This window comes from Pristis pectinata, chromosome 9 (assembly GCF_009764475.1).
Source record: "Pristis pectinata isolate sPriPec2 chromosome 9, sPriPec2.1.pri, whole genome shotgun sequence".
Taxonomy (NCBI): Eukaryota; Metazoa; Chordata; class Chondrichthyes; order Rhinopristiformes; family Pristidae; genus Pristis; species Pristis pectinata.
In genome coordinates this window covers 3068543-3092536 of record NC_067413.1, presented here as the reverse complement: position 1 = coordinate 3092536, position 23994 = coordinate 3068543, and the positions used below count along the sequence as shown (strand labels likewise).

At 47.2% G+C, this 23994-nt stretch overlaps 2 protein-coding genes across 5 annotated transcripts in view; one reads left to right on the top strand and one right to left on the bottom strand.

The window, feature by feature from the left end:
- Positions 1 to 15210, bottom strand: part of impact (impact RWD domain protein) — a 42700-nt gene extending 27490 nt beyond the window's left edge. Inside the window, exons 1-5 of the mRNA XM_052023653.1 lie at positions 14796 to 15210; positions 11598 to 11720; positions 6351 to 6403; positions 4512 to 4574; positions 2224 to 2309 (exon numbers count right to left, since the gene is read on the bottom strand). Of these exons, the coding sequence (XP_051879613.1) occupies positions 2224 to 2309; positions 4512 to 4574; positions 6351 to 6403; positions 11598 to 11720; positions 14796 to 14831 (361 nt within the window). The 5' untranslated portion in view covers positions 14832 to 15210. The remainder of the gene's footprint in view (positions 1 to 2223; positions 2310 to 4511; positions 4575 to 6350; positions 6404 to 11597; positions 11721 to 14795) is intronic.
- A 1241-nt stretch (positions 15211 to 16451) lies between these two features.
- LOC127574547 (oxysterol-binding protein-related protein 1-like) overlaps positions 16452 to 23994 on the top strand; it is a 212593-nt gene continuing 205050 nt past the window's right edge. For 3 of the 4 annotated variants that reach the window (XM_052023613.1, XM_052023614.1, XM_052023611.1), the window contains exon 1: positions 23252 to 23392. The gene's annotated coding sequence lies outside the window, so the exon portion shown is untranslated. Of the gene's footprint in view, positions 16505 to 23251; positions 23393 to 23994 lie in introns of those variants that run through there. The other variant, XM_052023612.1, reaches the window with a different exon arrangement.

Here is a 23994-nt window from a genome sequence, read left to right as displayed (position 1 = left end):
CACAACATTGTGGGCCGAAGGGCCTGTTCTGTGCTGTACTGTTCTATGTTCACGACATATGTCAGTGATAATAAACCTGATTCTGAGTGAATCATGTGATATCTCCCACAATCCAGAGGTCTGAGCATAACGATCGGGAGGCACAGTACAAACCTCACCCAGCAGCTGGGGAATTACATTTAACTAATTAAGTAAATTGAAACTGAAAAGATGGTATTGGCAGCAGTGAGCATGAAAGCAGCAGCAGATTGTTGTGAAGGGAATGTCTGGTTCACCGATGCCCTTCAGAAGAGGAGGTTTGCTACTTGGATCAGGTCCAGGTCTGTCTAGCCTTCTCGCTGCCTCGGGAAAGCAGCCAACACAGTCAAAGACCCCTCCCACCCCGGACATTCTCTCTTCTCCCTCCCCCCATCGGGCAGAAGATACAAAAGCCTGAAAGCGCGTACCACCAGGCTCAAGGACAGCTTCTATCCCAAATTATTGAATGGTTCCCTAGTACGATAAAATGGACTCTTGACCTCACAATCTACCTCATTATGGCCTTGCACCTTATTGTCTGCCTGCACTGCACTTTCTCTGTAACTGTATCACTTCATTCAGTTATTGCTGCCCCTTGTGCTACCTCAATGTACGTTTGTTTTGAAATGGATGGCAAGCAAAACAAGTTTTTCCACTGTATCAGCTTTTCACATGTGGCAGTAATAAACCAATTCCAAATTCCAATTCCAACATATGACACCTGCTGTTAGAAATGGCCCAACAATTAGTTGTAGACTACAGCAACAAACAAGGAACTCAGCAGGTCGGGCAGCATCTGTGGAGGGAAATGGACAGTCGACGTTTTGGGTTGAGACCCTTCACCTGGAGTCCAGTCGAGTCAAGTCCCGATGAAGGGCCTCGACCTGAAACGTTGACTGTCCATTTCCCTCCACAGATGCCACCTGAACCGCTGAGTTCCTCCAGCGTTTTGTGTGTTGCTCCAGATTCCAGCATCTGCAGTCTCTTGTGTCTCCAGTTGGAGACTATATATATTTTTATCCTCCTATTTGTTTCCACTATTACCAACCAGCCTCTGTCTCAACGCTCCTCTCCCACCAGGATCCATCTGCCCATCACCTCCTGCTCCCTGCCCTCACCTGGTTCCACCTACCACCTACCAGCCCCGTCTCACCCCTCCTTCTCCCTTTTATACACTGGTTAGCTTTCCACTACACTCTCGGCCCTGATGCAGGGTTTTGACCCAAAACATCGACCGTCCATGTGCCTCCCCAGATGCTGCCCGACCTGCCGAGTTTCTCCAGCAGACTGTTTTGGCAATCAGTCGAAGACATCTGCTTGGGTATAAAATTAAAACCTGACCTGAACCAAGCCCAACGCTCATAGTTGGGGACACACAAGAGACTGCAGACGCTGGAATCTAGAACAACACACAAAAGGAGCTGGAGGAACTCAGCGGGTCAGGCAGCATCTGTGGAGGGTTATGGACAGTCAACGTTTCACGTTGAGACCCTTCATCTGGATGAGCATCTAGACCATTGGGAAAAGGATCAATAAAACTGCTGGAGGACCTCAGGGGGTTGTTGGTTCCTGTCAGTTGCTCTGCACCACCCTGTGGAGGTACTTTCAGCAGGGTTTAAAGCGATGGCTCACGCCCACCTTCAAGGATAATAAAGGTCTGGATCCCCACGAATGAATCTGTGGACCGTGGACTGAATCCACTAAAATTGTAATGGTTCAGATACAATGAGCAAGGCCCCTGCACGAGGATAACACACAAATTCAAAACCCTCTGCTGCTGACTAGTAGAGCCAACCTCTGGGGCTGCCTGCGTGGAGTTGGCACATTGTCCCTGTGACCGTGTGGGTTTCCTCCTACATCCCAAAGAAGGGCGAGTTGGTAGATTAATTGGCTGCTGTAAATTACCCTTGGTGTGTTGGTGAGTGGTGGTTAATGGGTTACAGGGAAAATTAACAGAGCAATGGGATTTCTCTGTGAGCTGACATGGGCTCAATGGGCTGAATGGCCTTCTCTATTGCAAGGAAATAGGGAATTAAACAAAGATTTTGATTGGCGAAAACTAGTTTTAAATTTTCTAATATGTCATTGTATCCAGGTAGATAATGACTAGACATTGCATCTCCAGGTGAATATAATATGTGCTTATATCTACCTGGAGCTATAACTGCAGCATCGAAACAACACATCAGAGACAGCCAACATTACCTGCAGCATCTGACCAAGATTTCACTTGCAGAAACTCCTGAATCTTTTGCACCCAAAGGAACAGAACGCAATCCCCTGAATTTTGCCTGAAACAGATTGACCAAATCAGAAATTAAGTCACAAGTGCTCATTGTCAAACTTCTACTCCATCTAACAACAGTGCAATGCAGGGGGAGCAGCCTCTGACTCTTCACACCCTGCAACTCCTTGTCCCGACAATCCATTTCCCAATTATAGGCACCTATTGAATCTGCAGCTGCTCGGTATCATGAACAGGTCCAAATCCAAACCACTCATGGCAGAAACTTTTTTTAGGAACCCACTCTGGCTCAATTGTAATTTGTAACAAAATTCAAAATATCAACATTTTAGTTCCAAAAGCAAACAGAATGTTGTCTGTGTGCAAAATACCGCCAGACTGGTGACACAAGTAGACAGAGTGGTGAAGAAGGCCATTGAGTACAAGAGTTGGGACGTTATGTTACAGCTGGATAAGATGTTAGTCAGACTGAGCTTGGAGTATAGTGTGCAGTCCTGGTCACCACACTATGGGAAGGATGTGATTAAGTCAGAGAGCGTGCAGAAAAGATTCTGGAGGATGTTGCCGCAACTGGAGGGCTTGAGTTATAAGGAGAGACTGGACAGGTTGGGTCTGTTTTCCCAGGAGCGAAGGAGACTGAGGAGTGACCTGATAGAGGTTTATATATTCATGAGGGACATACTGTAGATAAGGTGGATGGTCACGGTCTTTTCCCCAGGGTAGGGGAGTCTAAAACTAGAGGGCATAGGTTTAAGGTGAGAGGGGAAAGATTTAAAGGACTCCTAAGGGGCAACTTTTTCTACACAGAGGGTGGTGGGTGTAAGGAATGAGCTGCCAGCGGAAGTGTTAGAGGCGGGTACAATTACAATGTTTAAAAGACACTTGGACAGGTCCATGGATAGAAAAGGTTTGGAGGGATATGGGCCAAACTCAGGCAAATGGGACTAGCTTAGACAGACATCTTAGTTAGCATGGACGAGTTGGGCCAAAGGTCCTGTTTCCCGTGCTGTATGACTCTAAGACTGAGGAAGCAGCTTAGAGGAAGTTAAAGTGGTAGACTTCCTTCCCTAAAGAACAGTCTCTTGAAAGACCCTATCATATCCGCCTCCACCACCATTGCCGGCAGACCATTCCACGCACTCACCACTCTCTGAGTAAAAAACTTACCCCTGACATCTCCTCTGTACCTACTCCCCAGCACATCAAACCCATGTCCTTGCATCAATGGAGACATAAGAGACTGGGGATGCTGTAATCTGGAGCAAAGACCAAAGTGTCGGAGGAAGTCCCAATGCAAGGTCTCGAACTGAAACATTGATTATCGCTCTACCCCCACAGATGCTGCCTGACCTACTGAGGTCCTCCATCAGCAACACACAAGATGCTGGAGGAACTCAGTGAGTCAGGCAGCATCTGTTGGGGGGAATGGACAGTCGACGGTTCGGGTCGAGACCCTTTGTCAGGGCTGAAAGATAGAGGAGAGATGGCCGGTATAAAGAGGTGGAGGGGAAGGGGTGGAGCAAGAGCTGGCAGGTGATGGGTGGATCCAGGTGGGGAGGGGTGATGGGCAGATGGGGGAGGGGGGAGTGGGAGCAGCGACAGAGGCTGGGAGGTGAGAGGTGGGGGTGACAGAGGGCTGCAGATGGTGGGATCTGATAGGAGAGGAAGGTGGAGCCTGGAACCAAATAAGGGAGGTGGGGAGGGCAGGTGGGAACAGTGGGGGGGGGAGGGATCCAGTGGGAGGGGTGTGTGGGCGGTGGGCAGATGGAGAGGGTGGGGGGAGGAGGAAACAGGGTGATGGGGGTGGGTGTAGGAGGAACTGGGGAGATCAGGAGGAGAGAGGAAAGGGACGGAGGGGAGCAGGTTACCTGAAGTTGGAGAATTCAGTGTCCGTGCTGTGGGGGGGAATATGAGGGGCTGTTCTTCTAGTTTGTGTTTAGCCTCACCCTGGCAGTGGAGGAGGCCGAGGACAGACAGGTCGATGTGGGAATGGGGAGGGGAATTGGATGGCAACCGTAAGCTCCAGATGGCCAGTGCGGACAGAGTGCGGGGGCTTTGTGAAGCGGATCCTCCACCAGTTTGTTTTTTGCCCTTTGGATCAATGACCTAGAGTTCTGGACGCCAGTCGAGGGAGTAAACTACTTTACCACAGTACTCATTATTGAAATGGCAGCTATTTCATAGAAAAAGTCAATGCAAGACAGCATTAATCTGAGTTCGCATTATCTTTGAAATACAATGGACTTACAGGTAGATTTCTTCAAGGTCATTAGAAAGATTTGCCCGCTCATGTCCTCTCAGCCAAGGAGCACTGAAACCAAACAGAAATAAACCAATAAAGTGATACGAAAGCATTACCGCTTAAATCCTGTGGTCAGCGACAAAGTGTTAGAAGTTTACGATCTCAAACAAAGGTGCCCCAAGGGTCTGGCAGTGTCTGTGGTGTTCCTCTTGTCTGACATCACCGACGTCACACATCAGTTCAAAGGCATCCTGGCATCCAGCAGCTACGTCATAAAGCTGGTTGAGCAACCAATCTCATTGGAGAATTCTCACGGACAGCAAACCAGATAGCAAAAAGAACGATTATTAATTACCTTTCCTAAACAGAGTGGTACAGCACAGACACAGGCCCTTCAGCCCACCCTGTCTATGCCAACCTTCATGCCTATCTACACTAACCCCACTTTCCTGCATTAATTTTATATCCCTCTGTGCCCCGCTCATTCAAGTACCTATCCAGATGCCTCTTAAATATTGTTACTGTTCCTGCCTCCACCTCCTCCTCTGGCAGCTTATTCCAGACACTCCTTGTGCAAGAAATTTACTCCTCAGATCTCCCTTAAACTTCTTCCCTCTCACCCTGAGCCTATGCCCTCTGGTTTTAGACACCCCTAGCATAGGAAACAAGCACTAGCTATCTACACCTCTCACAATTTTACATACCTCTATCATGGTCACCCCTCAGCCCCCTTCGCTCCAGAGCATACAGACCCAGCCTACCCAATCCCTGCTGATAGCTCAAGACCTCCAATCTAGGAATCTGTTCTGCACCCTCTCTGGCCGAATCGCATCCTTCCCATAGTGCGGTGACCAGAACCAAACACAATACTCTAAGTGCACACCACTTTTACAAAATGCTAAAAGGATTAAAATGCATACATATGACTAACAAAGAAGTATTAAAAATTAAAATGTTAAAATATTAATGATGAAATGATAAGATATCGAGTTTTATATGTATGGGTAATAAAAAGTGACAATCGAGTTTTATATAATAAGGCCAGAGAGTTTGCTCAGCAGTAATTCTGGATTAGAACACCACTGAAAACTCAGAGGGTGAATCCACTCAGTCTTTTTCTCAGGATTGGGGAAATCAAGAACTAGAAGGAATAGGGTTAAGGTGAGAGGGGACAGATTTAATAGGAACTTGAGGGGCAACTTTTTTTTAAACACAAAGGGTGGTATCTATATAGAGTGAGCTGCCAGAGGAAGTGGTTGAGGCAAGTACATTGACAACATTTAAAAGACAGTTGGACAGGTACACGGATAGGAAAGGTTTATAAGGTCATGGGCCAAATGCTGGCAAATGGGACCAGCTAGGATGGGGCATCTTGGTTGGCATGGACCTGTTGGGCCGAAGGGCCTGTTTCCGTACTGTACGACTCTATGTAAATATGATGCAAGAAATTGCAAGAATATCGTGGTAAGTGCCTCAAGTTCACTCGAATTTGCCGATTTCCCTTGTTTGCGATAGTGAAACTGTAAAAAACAGGATGTGGAGGGGTGGGAATCAAATCCATGGTAATCTCGGAATTTCCACAGGGAACATCATTCGCGTGCGTGGGGTTCCAAAGTTGGTTTCACAGATTAACGATAGTGAACGCTGATAGTCTCACCGTCAACGTCACCACAAACCCTTGGCTGCTTGCAAACTTTCAACAAGGTGGTCACCTTCTTGGTTGGGCAGGAATTGGAAAAGTGCAAGGAGGGCTAATTCCACTTGATAGGGTAGACACAATTACAAGGAGCTGAGAAGTTTGGTTAAGGTGGAGTAACAGAAAGCACAGGAAGATACAATGCTTACTTTAACTGATAGACAGGTGGTGCAGCAGTTGGATATTCAGGAGGGAGCGTCACCTGGAACATAAACGGGGTAAACTGTTAACACATACTGAATTTATGTACAGGTTCCCCTCCAAGTCTCACGCCATCCCAACTTGGAAAATTATCGTCAGTTCTTCATCTCCACTGGGACTAAATCCTGGAACTCCCTCCCAGACAGCACCGTGGGAGCACCTTCACCAGAAGGACTGCAGCGGTTCGAGAAGGCAGCTCACCCCCACCTTCTGAGGGGTAATTAGGGATGGTTAAAAAAAGCTGGCCTTGCCAGTGATGCCCAGATCCCAACAATGAATGAAATTGATCCATTAGTGTTTAACCAGCGTCTCCTATGTTCTATCATCTTTACTACTTGCCTCAACCACCGCTTGTGTCATGTTCCACGTTCACGCCACTTTTAGGGTTAAAGAGTTGGGTATTTGATGGTCAACGTGGACACAGTGGACCAAAGAGTTTCACTGTGTATTTCGATGTACATGTGACTAACAATGATATCTTATCTTCAAAGACCTGTTTCTGTGCTGTAATGGTAAAGAGGTTCAAGTGTCAAGACGTTGCAGGCTCTGGGTTCAAATGTCCTATTTCTGTATATTGTACAAACCTCCCTTTATTAGGAAATTTAAAAGGAAGTAAGTGACAAGTATTTGCAATCTCTCAGCATCTGCACCCGGTTCTTAAATTACGATTTTACTATGAGTAACCCTCCTATCTGGATGCATCACAGCTTGGTATGGCAATTGCTCTGCCCAGGACCACAAGAAACTGCAGAAAGTTGTGGACACAGCCCAGCACGTCATGGAAAGCAGCCTCCCCTCCTTGGACTCTGTCTTTACCTCTCACTGCCTTGGTGAAGCAGCCAGCATAATCAAAGACCCCACCCACCCACCCGGGTCATTCTCTCTCTCCTCTTCCGTCAGACAGAAGATACAGGAGCCTGAGGGCACGTACCACCAGGCTCAAGGTCAGCTTCTATCCCACGGTGATAAGACTATTGAACGGTTCCCCTTATACGATGAGATGGACTCTGCCCTCACAATCTACCTTATTGTGACCTTGCACCTTATTGTCTACCGGCACTGCACATCCTCTGCAGCCGTGACACTTTGTACTGTTATTATTTTTACCTGTACTACATCAATACACCTTGTACTAACTCAATGTAACTGCACTGTGTAATGAATTTACCTGTATGATCACCTGACTCACACCAGCTGAGAATAAGGAACAGAGGCAGGAGAAGGCCATTCAATTAGAACAGGGCTGATCTTTTACCTCAGCACCAGTTTCCTACTCTGCCCAATACATCAGGGGCACATCCCTCCCCACCATCGGTAGTATCTACAGGAGGCGCTGCCTCAAGAAGGCAACATCCATTATCAAAGATCCTCACCATCCGGGCCATGCCATCTTCTCGCAGCTACCATCGGTCAGGAGGTACAGAAGCCTGAAGTCCCACACCACCTTGTTCAGGAACAGCTACTTCCCTTCAACCATTCGGTTCTTGAACCAACCTGCACAACCCTAATCACTACCTCAGTACAGCAAAACTGTGACCACTTTGATCACTTTGCACTAAAATGGTCTTTGTTCTAGTTGTGTTATTTCTTGTAAAAATTGTGGGAAATTTCATGTTTTTCTTGTGAATGCTGCTTGTATGATGCCCTGTGCCTGTGATGCTGCTGCAATTAAGTTTTTCATTGCACCTGTGCACACATGGATTGTGCACATGACAATAAACTCGACTTTGAAACTCATATCCCTTAATATCCAAAAAAATCCATCGTCTTTATCAGGAATATACTCAGTGACTGAATCTCTTGCGTAGAGAATTCCAAAGACTCCTACCCTCTGGGTGAAGAGGTTCCTTCTCATTTCTATCCTGAATGGCACACTCTTTATTTTGAGGCTGGTCTAGACTCCCAAGCCTAAGGAATGTCATACACATCACCTGTTTCCTTGCTGACCCACAATGGATCCCCAGTTCTTCAAATCCCCACCCTTGTTTTCCAATCCCTCCATAGTCTCACCTCCCTCCCTACTTCTGCACCGTCCTCCAAACCCACGTGATCATTCCTGAGTTCAACCACTCTACCACTAGTAGCTGCGACTTCACCTGCCTGCCCCAGCTCCGGAATTCTGGCTGTTATAAGACTCTTCAACGGACCTCTTGTATGATAAAGACAAACCCTTGATCTACCTCGTCGTGGCCCTTGCACCTTATTGTCTGCCTGCACTGCACTTTCTCTGTAACTGTAACACTTTATTCAGCATTCTGTTATCACTTTCCCTTCTGTACTACCTCGTTGTACTGATGTGTGGAATGATCTGTCTGGATGGCACACAAACACTATCTTGGTGCATGTGATTCAACATCCTGGTGAATCTATTCTGCACTCTCCCTATTGCTACCACGTCCTTCCTGCAGTGTGGTCACCAGAAGTGTACACAATACACTGAGGATACCTGGAGACAAATAGTCCACTTTGGTTGTTGATCAACAATCCTGATAGAAGACATTATTGCAGCCTCATCGACCATGGTCCAATTATCCTCAAAGATAGACATAGAACATTACAGCACAGTACAGGCCCTTCGGCCCACAATGTTGTGCCACCATTTTATCCTGCTCTAAGATCTATCTAACCCTCGCTCCCACATAGCCCTCCATTCCTCTATCATTCACGTGTCTAAGAGTCTCTGAGATGTCCCTAATGTATGCCCCCACAACCTCTGCCGGCAGTGCGTTCCACACACCCACCACTCTCTGTGTAAAAAAACTTATCCCTGACATCCCCCTTATATCTTCCTCCAATCACCTTAAAATTATGCCCCCTCATGTTAGCCATTGTCACACTGGGAAAAAATCTCTGACTGTCCACTCGATCTATGCCTCTCATCATCTTGTACACCTCTATCAAGTCACTCCTCTCATCCTCCTTCTCTCCAAAGAGAAAAGCCCCACCTCACTCAACCTATACATAAGACATGCTCTCCACAATCCAGGCAGCATCCTGGTAAATCTCCTCTGCACCCTCTCTAAAGCTTCTACATCCTTCCTATAATGAGGCAACCAGAACTGAACACAGTACTCCAAGTGTGGTCTAACCAGAGTTCTATGGAGCTGCAACATCACCTCGTAGCTCTTGAACTCAATACCCTGACTAATGAAGGCCAACACTCCATATGCCTTCTTAACAACCCTATCGACCTGCATGGCAACCTTGAGGGATCTATAGACTTGGACCCCAAGATCCCTCTGGTCCTCCACACTGCTAAGAGTCCAGCCATTAACCTTGTATTCTGCCTTCAAATTCAATCTCCCGAAGTGTATCACTTCACACTTTTCCGGGTTGAACTCCATCTGCCACTTCTCAGCCCAGCTCTGCATCCTATCAATGTCCTGTTGTAATCTACAGCAACCTTCTACACTATCCACAACACCACTAACCTTTGTATCATCAGCAAACTTACTAACCCACCCTTCCACATCCTCATCCAAGTCATTTATAAAAATCACTATAAAGAGCTTCTAACTCATTGATCTGAAAAGGAGGGTTATAATTACCCTCCCTAAACCTCTCTACAGCCTTCTGAGCTTTTGCCCACTCATTCTAACATTTCCCAACAGAACATAGAACAGTACAGCACAGTATGGGCCCTTTGGCTCATGACGTTTCGTCAAACTATTTCAACACCTACTCCATGATCAATACAACCTTTCCCTCCTGCACAGCCCATATCCCCCATTTTTCTTACATCCATGTGCCTATCTAAGAGCCTTTTAAATGTCCCTATTGCATCAGCCTCTACCACCACCCCCGGCAGATGCAGCTAAGAGTCACAGTTTTATGGATTACAATTACTGAAGCATCTCGGGACATTTCAGTATGTCAAAGTGTGATTATAAATGGAGTTGAAAAGCAAAATAATGCAGATGCTGGCAATTTGAAATAAAAACAGAGAACATTGGAATCACACAGCAGGTCAGGCAGCATCTGTGGAGAGAGAGAAACAGCCATTGTTTCAATTCTGTAACATCTCATCAGAACTGGGGAAAATTTAGAAGCAAAACCTTTTGGAGAAAATTGTTATGTTTTCCCATCAGTTTTTTACTGGTTCCGTTCCCACCTACTGTCCAAAGCCCCAACACCTTTCACCATTGAATCTCTCCTGCCCTCCATTCTATCTCTTCCCCCTCACGCCCTCCTCTCCTCAGTTCCTCAGGCTCCATAGATAAACAGTCAAATCTCTTCCAGTTCTGATGAAGGTTAACTCTATTTCTCTCCACAGATGCTGCTTGACCTACTGAACATTTCCAGCATTTTCCCATTCCTATTTTCTTTTACATAAATGTGAGTTTCTGTGGGTTATCCCAACGAGATATTGCTTCACATCTGAGCATTGTGTTCTGGGGGCAGAGGGGGAAGGAGAAAAGGAAGACATGATTTTATACAGTGCGGGAACAGGCCCTTCAGCCCATCCTGTCCATGCTGACCATGACACATATCTACACTAATCCCATTTGCCTGCATTAGACCTGTATCCTTCTATGTTTTTCCAACAATTTGTGTAAGCGTCTTTTAAGTTTGTGTAGAGTGTTCTGGGGGCGGCCCGCAAGTATCACCATGCTTCTGGCGCTAACATAGCATGCCCACAACTTCCTAACCAGTATTCTTTGGAATGTGGGAGGAAACCGGAGCACCCGGAGGAAACCCACGCAGACACGGGGAGAATGCACCAACTCCTTACAGACAGTGGCCGGAAATGAACGTGGGTCGCTGGCGCTGTAATAGCGTTACGCTAACCGCTACACTACCGTGTCTGCCCCTTGTACCTGCCTTCACCACCTCCTCTGGCAGCTCATTCCAGATTACCACCACCACCTGTGTGAAAAACTTACCCCTCAGATCTCCTTTGAATTTCTCCCATCAGCTTAAACCTGTGCCCTCTAGTTCTAGTCTCCCTGCCCCAGGAAAAGTTTTAACAATCTATTCTATCTATGCCCCAAATGATTTTATAAATCTCGATAAGGTCACCCCTCAGCCTCCTGTGCTCCAGTGAGGATAAACCCAGCCCATCCAACCTCTCCTTATAACCACAGCCCTCCATTCCAGGCAACATCATGGTGAATTTCTTCTGCACTCTCCCTATTGCTACCACGTCCTTCCTGCAGTGTGGTCGCCCTACAGTGTACACAATTCTCTGAGGATACCTGGAGGCAAATAGTCCACTTTGGTTGTTGATCAACAATCCTGATAGAAAATATTCTTGCAGCCTCATCGACAACGGTCCAATTATCCTCATAGATAGACGACAGAGCTTCTATCTCATCGATCTGAAAAGGAAGATAAATTGGAGCTTTAATAACCGCAACATAACGCTCTTTTCTGTTGAAATCTGCATCAATAGAGACTAAAATTTCTAAACAAGGGAAGGTTCCACGTAGATTGACAGACTCCTTTCCTATAGCAGCCTCAACAGCGTCCTGTACAACTGCACCATAACCTCCCAACTTCTATACTCAGTGCCCTGACTGATGAAGGCCAGTGTGCCAAACGCCTTCTTCACCACCCTGTCTACATGTGACTCCACTTTCAGGGAACCGTGTGCCTGAACTCTAAGGTCTCTCTGTTCTCCAGGGCCCTGCCATTCACTGTGCGAGTCCTACCTGACAGACGCATGGACTACGTGTGATGTGGGCAGAGCACGGGAAAGTGGTGCAGACCAAGACCGGATCAGCCACAACGTTATGGAATGGGGCAGCCGGCTCCAGGAGCCGCGTGGCCTATTCCTGCTCCTGTTCCAGTGTAGGCAGTGTGAGCTGATGACGGCAGAGTGAGAGGGGGTGGCTGCACAATGGACCCATATGACAATTGGTTTACTATTGTCATATGGGTCCATTGTTGTATGTCATCTATACCATTGCTGCCAAAAAATAAGAAATTTCACGACATATGTCAGTGGTAATAAACCTGATTCTGATATCTATGATTTGGATAAGAACTTACAAAGCATGGTTAGTAAGTTTACAGATGCCACTAAAATGGGTGGTATAGTCAACAATGAAGAAGGTTCTCAAAAACTACAGGGGGATCTTGATCAGCTGAGTAAGTGGGCCGAGAAATGGCAAATGGAGTTTAATTCAGATAAGTGGGAGGTGTTGCATTTTGGAAAGTCAAATCCAGGTAGGACATTCACAGTGAATGGCAGGGTCCTGGAGAACAGAGAGTTCAGGTACATGGTTCCCTGAAAGTGGAGTCACAGGTAGACAGGGTGGTGAAGAAGGCGTTTGGCACGTTGGCCTTCATCAGTCAGGGCATTGAGTATAGAAGTCAGGAGGTTATGGCGCAGTTCTACAAGATGCTGGTGAGGCCGCACTTGGAGTTTTGGTCACCCTGCTATAAGAAAGAGTGGAGAAAAGTGGAAAGAGTGCAGAAAAGATTTTAAAATTTTTTTTTATTGTCACGTGTACCGAGGTACAGTGAAAAACTTGACTTGCAAACTGTTCATATAGATCAATTAATTACAACAGTGCATTGAGAAAGTACCAGGTAAAACAATAAGGTACCCATCCAAGCTGGTCCCATTTGCCATTGTTAGGCTTATAACTTTTTAAACCTTTCCTATCCACGTGCCTGTCCAACTGTCTTTTAAAAGTTGCCTCAACCACGTCCTCTGGCAACTCAATCCATATGCATACCACCGTCTCAGCAAAATAGTTGCCCCTCAGGTTCCTATTAAATCACTCCGCTCTCACCTTAACCTATGCCCTCTGATCCTTGATTCCCCAACCCGGAAAAGGACTGTGTGCATGCCCCTCATGATTTTATATACCTCTGTAAGATCACCTCTCAGTCTCCTACACTCCAAGGAAAAAAGTCCTAGCCTGTCCAACCTCTCCCTATAACTCAGTCCCTCTGAATGATTCCCTAGTATGTTAAGACAGACCCTTGGTCTCACAATCTACCTCGTTATGACCTTGCACCTTATTGTCTGTCTGCTTGCACTGCACTTTCTCTGTAACTATAGCACTTTATTCTGCATTGTGTTATTGTTTTACCTTGTACTAGCTCAATGCACTGATGTAATGAATTGATCTGCATGAACAGTATGCAAGACAAATCTTTCACTGTATCTCAGTACATGTGACAGTTATAAAGCAATTTACCGATACAGGAAGTCCCCGACTTATGAACGCCCAATTTACGAACATCCGTACTTACAAACCGACCTTCGTGGTTGGTTCATCAGCGGGCCCGGCCCCCGATCCTACCACGGCGGCGGTACACCTTCTTTGGTCCAACCCCGGGCCAAGTGAGCATGTGTGGCTGGGGCCATGTGCGGCCGCCATCCCCGGCCCAAGTGCGCATACGCGGACACTGTTCCGAGTTGCACACAAAATCTGGTTACGAACTGCCTCAAAAACGGAACTCGTTCATAACCCGGGGACTTCCTGTATCTAATTTATGTTTTTCTTGTGAATGCTGTTAATCTGATGCCATGTTTGGTATTGGTTTATTATTGTCACTTGTACTGAGGTACAGTGAAAAACTTGTCTTGCATACTGATCGTACAGGTCAATTCATTACACAGTGCAGTTACATTGGGTTAGTACAGAGTGCATTGATGTAGTACAGGTAAAAACAATAACAGTACAAAGTAAAGTGTCACAGCTACAGAGAAAGTGCAGTGCAATAAGGTGCAAGGTCACAACAAGGTAGATCGTGAGGTCAGAGTCCATCTCATCATACAAGTGCCTGTGATGCTGCTGCAAGTAGGTTTTTCACTGCACCTCTGCACACATGGACTTGTGCACATGACAATAAACTCGACTTTGACTTTGGTTGGATAAATAAATCAGCATCAGTGTGCTCCCTCAGGCCAACACCCGAGTGTTGAGGGCCCAATTACACTCAGCTCCACTGGACAGGCCACCTTACTTGAATGCTTGAGGCAGACTCCCAAAATAGACACTCTATTCTGAGCTCAGTCATGAGAAGAAAGTACCAGGTGGGCAGAGGAGAGGGTTCAAGGATGTTCTCAAATCCTCCTTGGAAAAGTTAACATCTACACCAAACCCTGGGTCACTGGCCCGTGACCCTCGAGGTGGCGAAGCAGTACTCAGGATGGCACTGAGAACCTCAAGGCCATATGTCAGGGGCACACAGAAGCCCTGTATAGGTGGCAGAAGGAGCCTACCGCCTCACAGACTATCCACCCCATTGGGCACATCCTGCCCTGTCTGTGGGAGAGTCCGCAGATCCCATCATTCACCTCAGAACCCAGACAACCAGAGAGCACAAACCATCCTCCAGATCTGGGGAGAGTCTGAGAAAATGACGTAGAATAGAGATTTGGGAGGGACTGAGTGCAGAGAGATACAGGAACACACACACACTGAATTACTCACTTGTTTCTGAAGGTTATCCTCCTCAAACTCAGCCATTTGTCCTGGAATTTATTGATCCATCCCACTCACTGTTGTTTCCTCAAGGCCCTCAACACCTCCAGCTCTCCCTCCTTTCCCCTCACTCACTCTATTACTATCTCCCTCTCCCACTACTCTTTCTATCCTGTACACACTCTCTCGCTTTGTCACTGGAAATCTGGCTCCACCCCCTTAATCACACACACTCTCTCTCCCCTTCTCTCTCCTGTCTACTCTCACTCAATCCCTCTCTCTCTTCTTCCCCTTCTCTCTATCCCTATCTCTCCCTCCCTCCTTTCCCCTCACCTCTCTCCCTCCCTCCTTTCCCCTCACCTCTCTCCCTCCCTCCCCCTCACCTCTCTCCCTCCCTCCCCCTCACCTCTCTCCCTCCCTCCCCCTCACCTCTCTCCCTCCTTTCCCCTCACCTCTCTCCCTCCCTCCTTTCCCCTCACCTCTCCCCCTCCCTCCTTTCCCCTCACCTCTCCCCCCTCCCTCCTTTCCCCTCACCTCTCCCCCTCCCTCCTTTCCCCTCACCTCTCCCCCTCCCTCCTTTCCCCTCACCTCTCCCCCTCCCTCCTTTCCCCTCACCTCTCCCCCTCCCTCCTTTCCCCTCACCTCTCCCCCTCCCTCCTTTCCCCTCACCTCTCCCTCCCTCCCTTCCCCTCACCTCTCTCCCTTCCCCTCACCTCTCTCCCTCCCTCCTTTCCCCCTCACCTCTCCCCTCCCCACCTCTCTCCCTCCCTCCTTTCCCCTCACCTCTCCCCTCCCTCCTTTCCCCTCACCTCTCCCCTCCCTCCTTTCCCCTCACCTCTCCCTCCCTCCTTTCCCCTCACCTCTCTCCCTCCCTCCTTTCCCCTCACCTCTCCCCCTCCTTTCCCCCCCACCTCTCTCCCTCCCTCCTTTCCCCTCACCTCTCCCCTCCCTCCTTTCCCCTCACCTCTCCCCCTCCTTTCCCCTCACCTCTCTCCCTCCCTCCTTTCCCCTCACCTCTCCCCCCTCCTTTCCCCCCACCTCTCTCCCTCCCTCCTTTCCCCTCCCCCCACTCCCCCCCTCCTTTCCCCCCACCTCTCTCCCTCCCTCCTTTCCCCTCACCTCTCCCCTCCCTCCTTTCCCCTCACCTCTCCCCTCCCTCCCTTCCCCTCACCTCTCTCCCTGCCTCCCTCCACCACTGGTCCACGTCACGGCTCGTTCCGCACCCACTGCGCATGTGCCTGTAAGCCCCGCCCCCACCGTACCAGCGAATAGACCGTATTCGCGGCGCGTCACAAGTCGTCGCCTCCTGACAACTTCCGGCTGTAACTGACGACAGGGCAGAACACCCACAGGCCTGCCCCGTCACCAGAAAGGTTCAAAACTACGTTGGCCGCTGATACTTCAATGGCGTGAATGCGTGTTGTTCTATCTGCGGTCGGAATTAAAGCAAGGGGTGTAAAAAAATAAATATAATGAATGTAAAATTTACGTCCACAATGTTTCTGTTGCTCGATTAAAAAGGAGGCGGTGTGAGATATCCCAGCGAGCCTTGTAAAATGTGTCCCAGACTTCCAAGAAAGCAAAGCAGGGGATTGGTGAGGTTCTCACAGATGTTCAACTCTCTGGCTGAAGAAGAGGTACCAGATGAGTGGAGGGCAGCAAATTCGGTACATTTATTCAAGTAGAGCAATAGGGATGAGCCTGGTAATTACAGACCTGTGAGTAAATTGGTTTATTATTGTCACACGTACTGAGATACAGTGAAAAACTTTGTTTTGCAGGCCGTCCATACAGATCATTTCATTACATCAGTGCATTGAGGCAGTACAAAGGAGAATGACAACAGAATGCAGAATAAAGTGCTACAGTTACAGACAAAGTCTATAACATCGGTGGTAGGAAACTTATTGGAAAAGGGTCTGAGAGACATGATTACTCTGCAATTGGAGAGGCAGAGATTAATCAAGGAAAGCCAGCACGGCATTGTTAAGGGGAGATCCTACCTGTTTAATTTGATTGAATCTTTTGAGAAGGTGACTAAGTGCATTGAAGAGTGTAGTGGACTTCAATAAGGCCTTTGGTAAGGTCCCACCTGAGAGACTGGACCTATAGTTCAGAACCCATAGGATCCACAGCAAGTTATTGAGTACAGGAGTTAGAATGTCATGTTACAGCTGTACAAGACATTGGTATGGCCACATTTGGAGTACTGTGTACAGTTCTGGTCGCCCTGCTATAGGAAAGATGTCATTAAACTGTAAAGAGTGCAAATAAGAATTACAAGAATGTTACTGGGATTGGAGAGTTTGAGTTATAAGAAGAGGCTGGGACTCTTTTCCCTGGAGGCTGAGGAGTGAATTTATAGAGGTTTATAAAATCATGAGGAGCATAGATGAGATGAATAGCTAAAGTCTTTTCCCCAGGGTCGGGGAGTCTAAAACTAGAGGCACAGGTTTAAAGTGAGGGTAAAAATTTGAAAGGGAACTTAAGGGCCATGTTTGGAGTATTGTGTGTAGTTCTGGTTGCCCCACTACAGGAAGGATGTGGGGGCTTGGAGAGGGTGCAGAAGAGGTTCACCAGGATGCTGCGTTAATTAGAGAGTATTAAAATATGGCTGTGAACTGAGTTCCCACACAGCAGAAGATGCCTGCGGCCCTACAACAACCAACAAATCCATCCAGTCAGTCTCCCAAATGCTCGTTTGTACGTACAGGATGTACATAAGTCAGGCTTTCGAAAGTTGGGGAGGACCTGTATATAAAATTACGAGAAGCACGGATCGGGTAGATAGTCAGAGTCTTTTCTCTAGAATGGAAATGTTAAATACTAGAGGGTACACTTTTAAGAGGGGGAGAGTCTAAAGGAGATTTTCAAGATTTTTTTTTCCAGAGAACCTATCGATTAAATGCACCCAATGACTTGGCCTCCACAGCCCTCCGTGGCAATGAATTCCACAGATTTACCACCCTCTGGCTGAAGAAATTCCTCCTCACCTCAGTTCTAAAGGGACATCCCTTTATTCTGAGGCTGTGCCCTTGGATCCCAGACTCTCCTACTGATGGAAACATCCTCTCCGCGTCCACTCTATCCAGGCCTTTCAGTATGCGGTAGGTTTCAATGAGACCCCCTCTCATCCTTCTGAACTGGGAATCTCTGGCCCATGACTGCCAGGGGAGGTGGTGGAAGCAGACACAACAGAGCATTTAGGAGGCTTTTAGACACATGAATATGTAGGGAATGGTGGGATATGGATCATAGACAGGCAGAAAGGATTAAGTTTAATTTGGCATCATGTTTGGCACAGATATCATGCTCCTGTGCTGTACTATTCTATGTTCTATGACTGCTCAAATTGGAGAAGGAGCAATTGGATGGTATTGAGAACCTTGAGTCCTACCTCAGAAGACACAGAAGCCCTGTGTAAGCTGCGAGGGGAGCGCACCACCTCATGAATGACCTGTCAACCACCATCCACGGATGAGCCTGGGGTTCCAACATTGGCCTCACCAGACACCTCAGAACTGAGGTGGAATTAAGACATCCTCGATCTGAGAGGTTGTGTAAGGAGAGATTCAACCCACCCAACTCATCCAACATAGACTTACCGACCATGTCTGATTAACTTGAAGAGACAACATGAAGGGTTAATGACGACAGCACATTTGATGCAGTAAAGGACAGGCATTTGCAAAGACCCACATGCAGACTGATCAGATGGTAACAGTCCAAGGGAGAGCAGCAAGTTGGATCCAAGATTAACTCATTGGCAGGAAGCAAAGGGTAATTGTCAAAGTGAGATTAGTGACCCATGTGCAGGACTCTGTACTATGCTCCGAGCCTTTCGTGAGATATAGTTAAGCAATTTCTATAAGATGTTGGTGAGGCCGCATTTGGAGTATTGTGTTCAGTTTTGATCACCCTGCTATAGCAAAGATGCCATTAAGCTAGAAAGAGTGCAGAGGAGATTTATGAGGATGTTGCCAGGACTCAAAGGACTGAGTTATGGAGAGAGGTTGAGCAGGATGGAATTTTATTCATTGGAGCATAGGAGAATGAGGGGTGACCTTATAGACGTGTACAAAGTTATGAGGGGCATAGGTAGGGTGAATATGTGCAATCTTTTTCCCTGGATTGGGGATTCAAGAACTAGAGGGCGTAGGTTTAAGGTGAACATAGAACATTACAGCACAGTACAGGCCCTTTGGCCCACAATGTTGTGCCGCCATTTTATCCTGCCCCAAGATCTATCTAACCCTTCCCTCCCACACAGCCCTCCATTTTTCTATCATTCTCATGTCAATCTAAGAGTCTCTTAAATGATCCTAACGTATCTGCCCCCACAACCTCTGCCGGCAGTGCGTTCCACGCACCCACCACTCTCTATGTAAAAAAACTTATCTCTGACATCCCCCCCATACCTTCCTCTGATCACCTTAAAATTATCTTCCCTCGTGTGAGCCATTTTTGCACTGGGAACAAGTCTCTGACTGTCCACTCGATCTATGCCTCTTATCATCTTGTACACCTCTGTCAAGTCACCTCTCATCCTCCTTCTCTCCAAAGAGAAAAGCCCGAGCTCACTCAACCTATCCTCATAAGATATGTTCTCCAATCCAGGCAGCATCCTGGTAAATCTTCTCTCTAAAGCTTCCACATCCTTCCTACAATGAGGTGACCAGAACTGGACACAATACTCCAAGTATGGTCTAACCAGAGTTTTACAGAGCTGCAACATCACCTTGCGGCTCTTGAACTCAATACCCCGACCAATGAAGGCCAACACACCTTCTTAACAACATCATCAACCTGCGCGGCAACCTTGAGGAATCTAAAGGGCACAGGTTTAAGGTGAGAGGGGAAAGATTTAAATGGCACCTGAGGGGCAACTTTTTCACCTGAAGAGTGGTCAGTATATGTAACGAGCTGCCAGAGGAAGTGGGTGAGGCAGGTACATTAACAACATTTAAAAGGCACTTGGACAGGTACACGGATAGCAATGGCTTTGAGGGATATGGGCCAAACACGGGCAAATGGGAGCTGCCTCCACCACTTCCCCTGGCAGCTCATTCCATATACCCACATCCTCTGTGTGAAAAACTTGATCCTCAGGTCCCTTTTAAATCTCTCCCCTCTCACCTTAAACCTATGCCCTCTAGTTTTTGATTCCCTTTCCCTTGGAGAAAGACTGACTGCATTCACTTTATCAATGCCCTTCATGATTTTATATATCTCTATCAGGTCACCCCCTCAGCCTCCTTCGCTCCAGGGAACACAGTCCCAGCCTGTCCAGCCTCTCCTTATAACTCCAGCCCTCCAGTCCTGGTAACATGCTTGTGAATCTTTTCTGCAGCCTTTCCAGCTTAACGACATCCTTACTATAGCTGGGTGACCAGAACTGCACACAATACTCCAAGTGTGGTCTCACCAACGTTTTGTGCAGTTGCTACATCATGTCCCAACTCTTGAACTCAGTGCCCTGACTGATGAAGGTCAGCGTGCCAAAAGTCTTCTTCACCACCCTGTCTACCTGTACCCCTTGGTCTCTCTGACCTGTGGGGCTCTGGCCAAGAGCTGAGGAGTGGGAGTAACCCAAGTAGCTCCAATTTTGGCTGGTGCGTAGTGTATACAATGTGCTGAATGGCCTCCTTCTCTCAGAATCAGAATTATTATCACTGGCATATGATGTGAAATGTGCTGTTTTGCAGTAGCAGTACAGTGCAAGACATAAAATCTATGAATTACAAAAATAAATAAATAGCGCAAAAGAAACGAATAACGAGGTGGTGTTCATGGGTTCATGGACCGTTCAGAGATCTGATGGCGGAGGGGAAGAAGCTGTTCCTGAATCGTTGAGTGTGGGTCTTCAGGCTCCTGTACCTCCTCCCCGATGGTAGTAACGAGAAGAGGGCATGTCCCGGGTGGTGAGGGTCATTAAATGATGGCCGCTGCCTTCTTGAGGCATCGCTTCTTTATGATGTCCTGAATGTGAGTCATGTCATGATGCTATTTTAAAGAGGGGCAGGGGAGTTATTTCTGGTGTCTGGTCAATATTTAGAGTCGAACACCATCACTTTAGATGGGTTCGATGGTTGGTAGGTTAATTGGCCACTGTATATTGCCCGTAGTGTGTAGGTGAGGGGTAGAACCTGGAGGTAGTTCATAGGAATGTGAGGAGAATAAATAGATTAATGTAAGTGGGTGCTTGAAGATCAGCATAGACTGTGTGGGCTGAAGGGCCTCTTCCATGCTGTGCATATTTACTTTCTTAGGTGTCTGAGAAGCTTCGGCATGTCCACGAGGATTCTCTTGATCTTCTACAGATGCACTACAGAAAGTATCCTGATGGGCTGCGTCACAACCTGGTATGGGAACTGCTCTGCTCTGCACCGACGGAAGCTGCAGAGAGGGGTAAACACTGCCCAGTCTGTCACAGGCTCCTCGCTTCCTTCCATCTTCTTCCCCTCTACTATCAGATTTCTGAACGGTCCCTGAACCCATGAACACCACGTCATTATTTCTCTTTTGCACTATTGATTTATTTTTGTAACTTATTGTAATTTTTACGTCTTTATGTGTTGCACTGTACTGCTGCTGCAAAACAATAAATTTCATGACATATGTCAGTGATAATAAACCTGATTCTGATCTTCACCGTGCGTTGCTTCAGGAAGGCAAACAGTATCGTTAGGGATACCTGCCACCCTGGCCGTTCCCTGTTCTCTCTTCTACCTTCTGGGAGGACATACAGGAGCTTGAAAGCCCGGACGTCCAGACTCAAGAACAGCTTCAGACGTCAGACTCCCCACTGTTGTCAGACTTCTGAACCAAACACCTCTCTCACACCCCCTTCCCAGTAGTGCTGCCATGTTCTCAAACCCTTAATCCTCAGTTAATCCGTTATTGTCTCTTCAGCATTTCTTTTTGCACTACCTCAGTTTGCACTACAATCTTTGCACCGTTCTGCTGTTTTGTGCTCCTCGCTGTATTCATCCGTGTATTCATTCTCTCTTCTCCCCTCTCCCATCGGGAAGAAGATACAAAAGCTTGAGAACACGTACCACCAGGCTCAAGGACAGCTTCTATCCCACTGTTATCAGACTCTTGAACGGACCTCTCATGCACCAAAGATGAACTTTCAATCTACCTCATAGTGACCCTTGCACTTTATTTGTCTGCCTGCACTGCACTTTCTCTGTAACTATAACACTATATTCTGCATTCTGTTTTCCTTTTGTACAATATGAATGTACTTATGTACGGAATGATCTGTCTGGATGGCAGGCAAACAAAAGCTTTTCACTGTATCTCAGTACATGTGACAGTAATAAATCATTCCAACACCAATACCTTATTCCCATATATAATGTACCATGTGAGCTTCTTGCAGGCAAGGAATTTCAAGTTCAAGTTTATTGTCATAGGCATATATACCCAGGGTATAAATGCCATGAAAGTTAGCTTTCTGCAGCAGCAGCACAGTACATTACAAGACAAAGTCAAATTCCATCACATCCCAATGTATATGACGATAAACTAATCTGAATGTGATCTTATCTCTAAGCAACTGTTTCTGTGATCTTGCTGCACACAAACTGGCAACCACATGTCCAACCTCACAAAGTAACCACCCTTCATTGGCTGTCTATGCTTAGAAGAAGGCACTGTAGAAAATGCAAATCCTTATTTTGTTTTAATGAATTATTTGATTCCTGGAGGGTCCAGAACTCTCTGGGAAGGGAGCAACATCAGTATAGGCGAGACTGACTCTCTGTAAACCGGTTTCCTAAATATTATGGCAACTGCTCTGCCCCAGACTGCATGAAACTGCAGAGAGTTGTGGACACAGCTCAGCTCATCACGGAAACCAGCCTCCCCTCCACGGACTCTGTCTACACTTCTCACTGCCTCGGTAAAGCAGCCGATATAATCACAGACCCCACCCACCCCAGACATTCTCTCTTCTCCCCCCTCCCAACTGGAAGAAGATACAAAAGCCTGAAAGCACGTACCGCCAGGCTCAAGGACAGCTTCTATCCCGCTGTTATTATTGAATGGCCCCCTAGTACGATAATATGGACTCTTGACCTCACAATCTACCACCTTATGACCTTACACCTTAATGCAGTGCAGGTAGACAATTTCTCTGTAACACTCTACTCTGCATTCTGTTATCTTTTTACCTCAATGCACTGTTGTAAAGCAATGATCTGTACGGATGGCAATGCAAAATAACATGCTTCACTGCAGCTCGGTACCTGTGACAATAATAAACCGATTTACCAATAAATGGCCGTGCAAAACTTCGCGGCCAGTGCCTTGTGCATGGGTTTTACCCATGACACCCAATGCACGTCCCTTTGAACAGCAGGGCTTGAAGCAGATGCGAGCGGCTCCGCGGTTTGTCCCATGCGGCGCTCGGTCCTGCCTTGTAAACAGCAACCCCCCCCCCCCCCCCCCCGGGGGAATCCCCGCCCGTTACATTGTTGCACGGCGGTCACGCGCTCCCGGGCCAGCGTTCGATTGGAAGCCGAGCCGGCGGCCGCCGCACGGTGCAGGCACCCGGAGCACACCCGGTCCCGTCCTTCAACCCTGCTGCAAGTTACCGGGTATTTTCTTTTAAAAAAAATAAAGTATTGCACAAGGTTGAGTCAGGTCCGATGCGCGAGTTTACGAGCTAGCATTGCATTGTAACGGGGTCGTAGCGTCTCAATCGTGAATGTAAACTTTACAGCGGTGATATTGGTTGTGGCTTCGCTTTGTATTGGTGCCGGCGCCGCCTTTTGGGAAGGTGTCTTCAGAGTTTGGTTCTGTCGCTGCTCTGTCATTTGCATTATATTTTTCTCTCTCTTCACACGCGGGTGCGCTGATTTTGTTTCTGTAACATTGGCAAGGATGGTGCGGTGCTTTTTATTTTCATTTGCAGTCCAGGGCGAGCTTCGTTGGCCGTTTGCAAAACGTGCCCGCGTTTGGAAAGCAAAAGGTGGGGTTTAGGAGTCAAGAACCTTGTCGTTTGTTTCTCGTACCAAAAACTGGAAGTTATTGCACAGAATTGCGACATTTGATGCAATGAGGTGCTTGCATATTTACCGGACTAGTTCTCAAAAGAATGAACGCAATTTAACGCAAAAAATCCCTACTAAACCAGTAAAACTAACCCCAAAACCATAAAAGTAACCACTGCCTCACCAAACTTATCTACTCAATGACA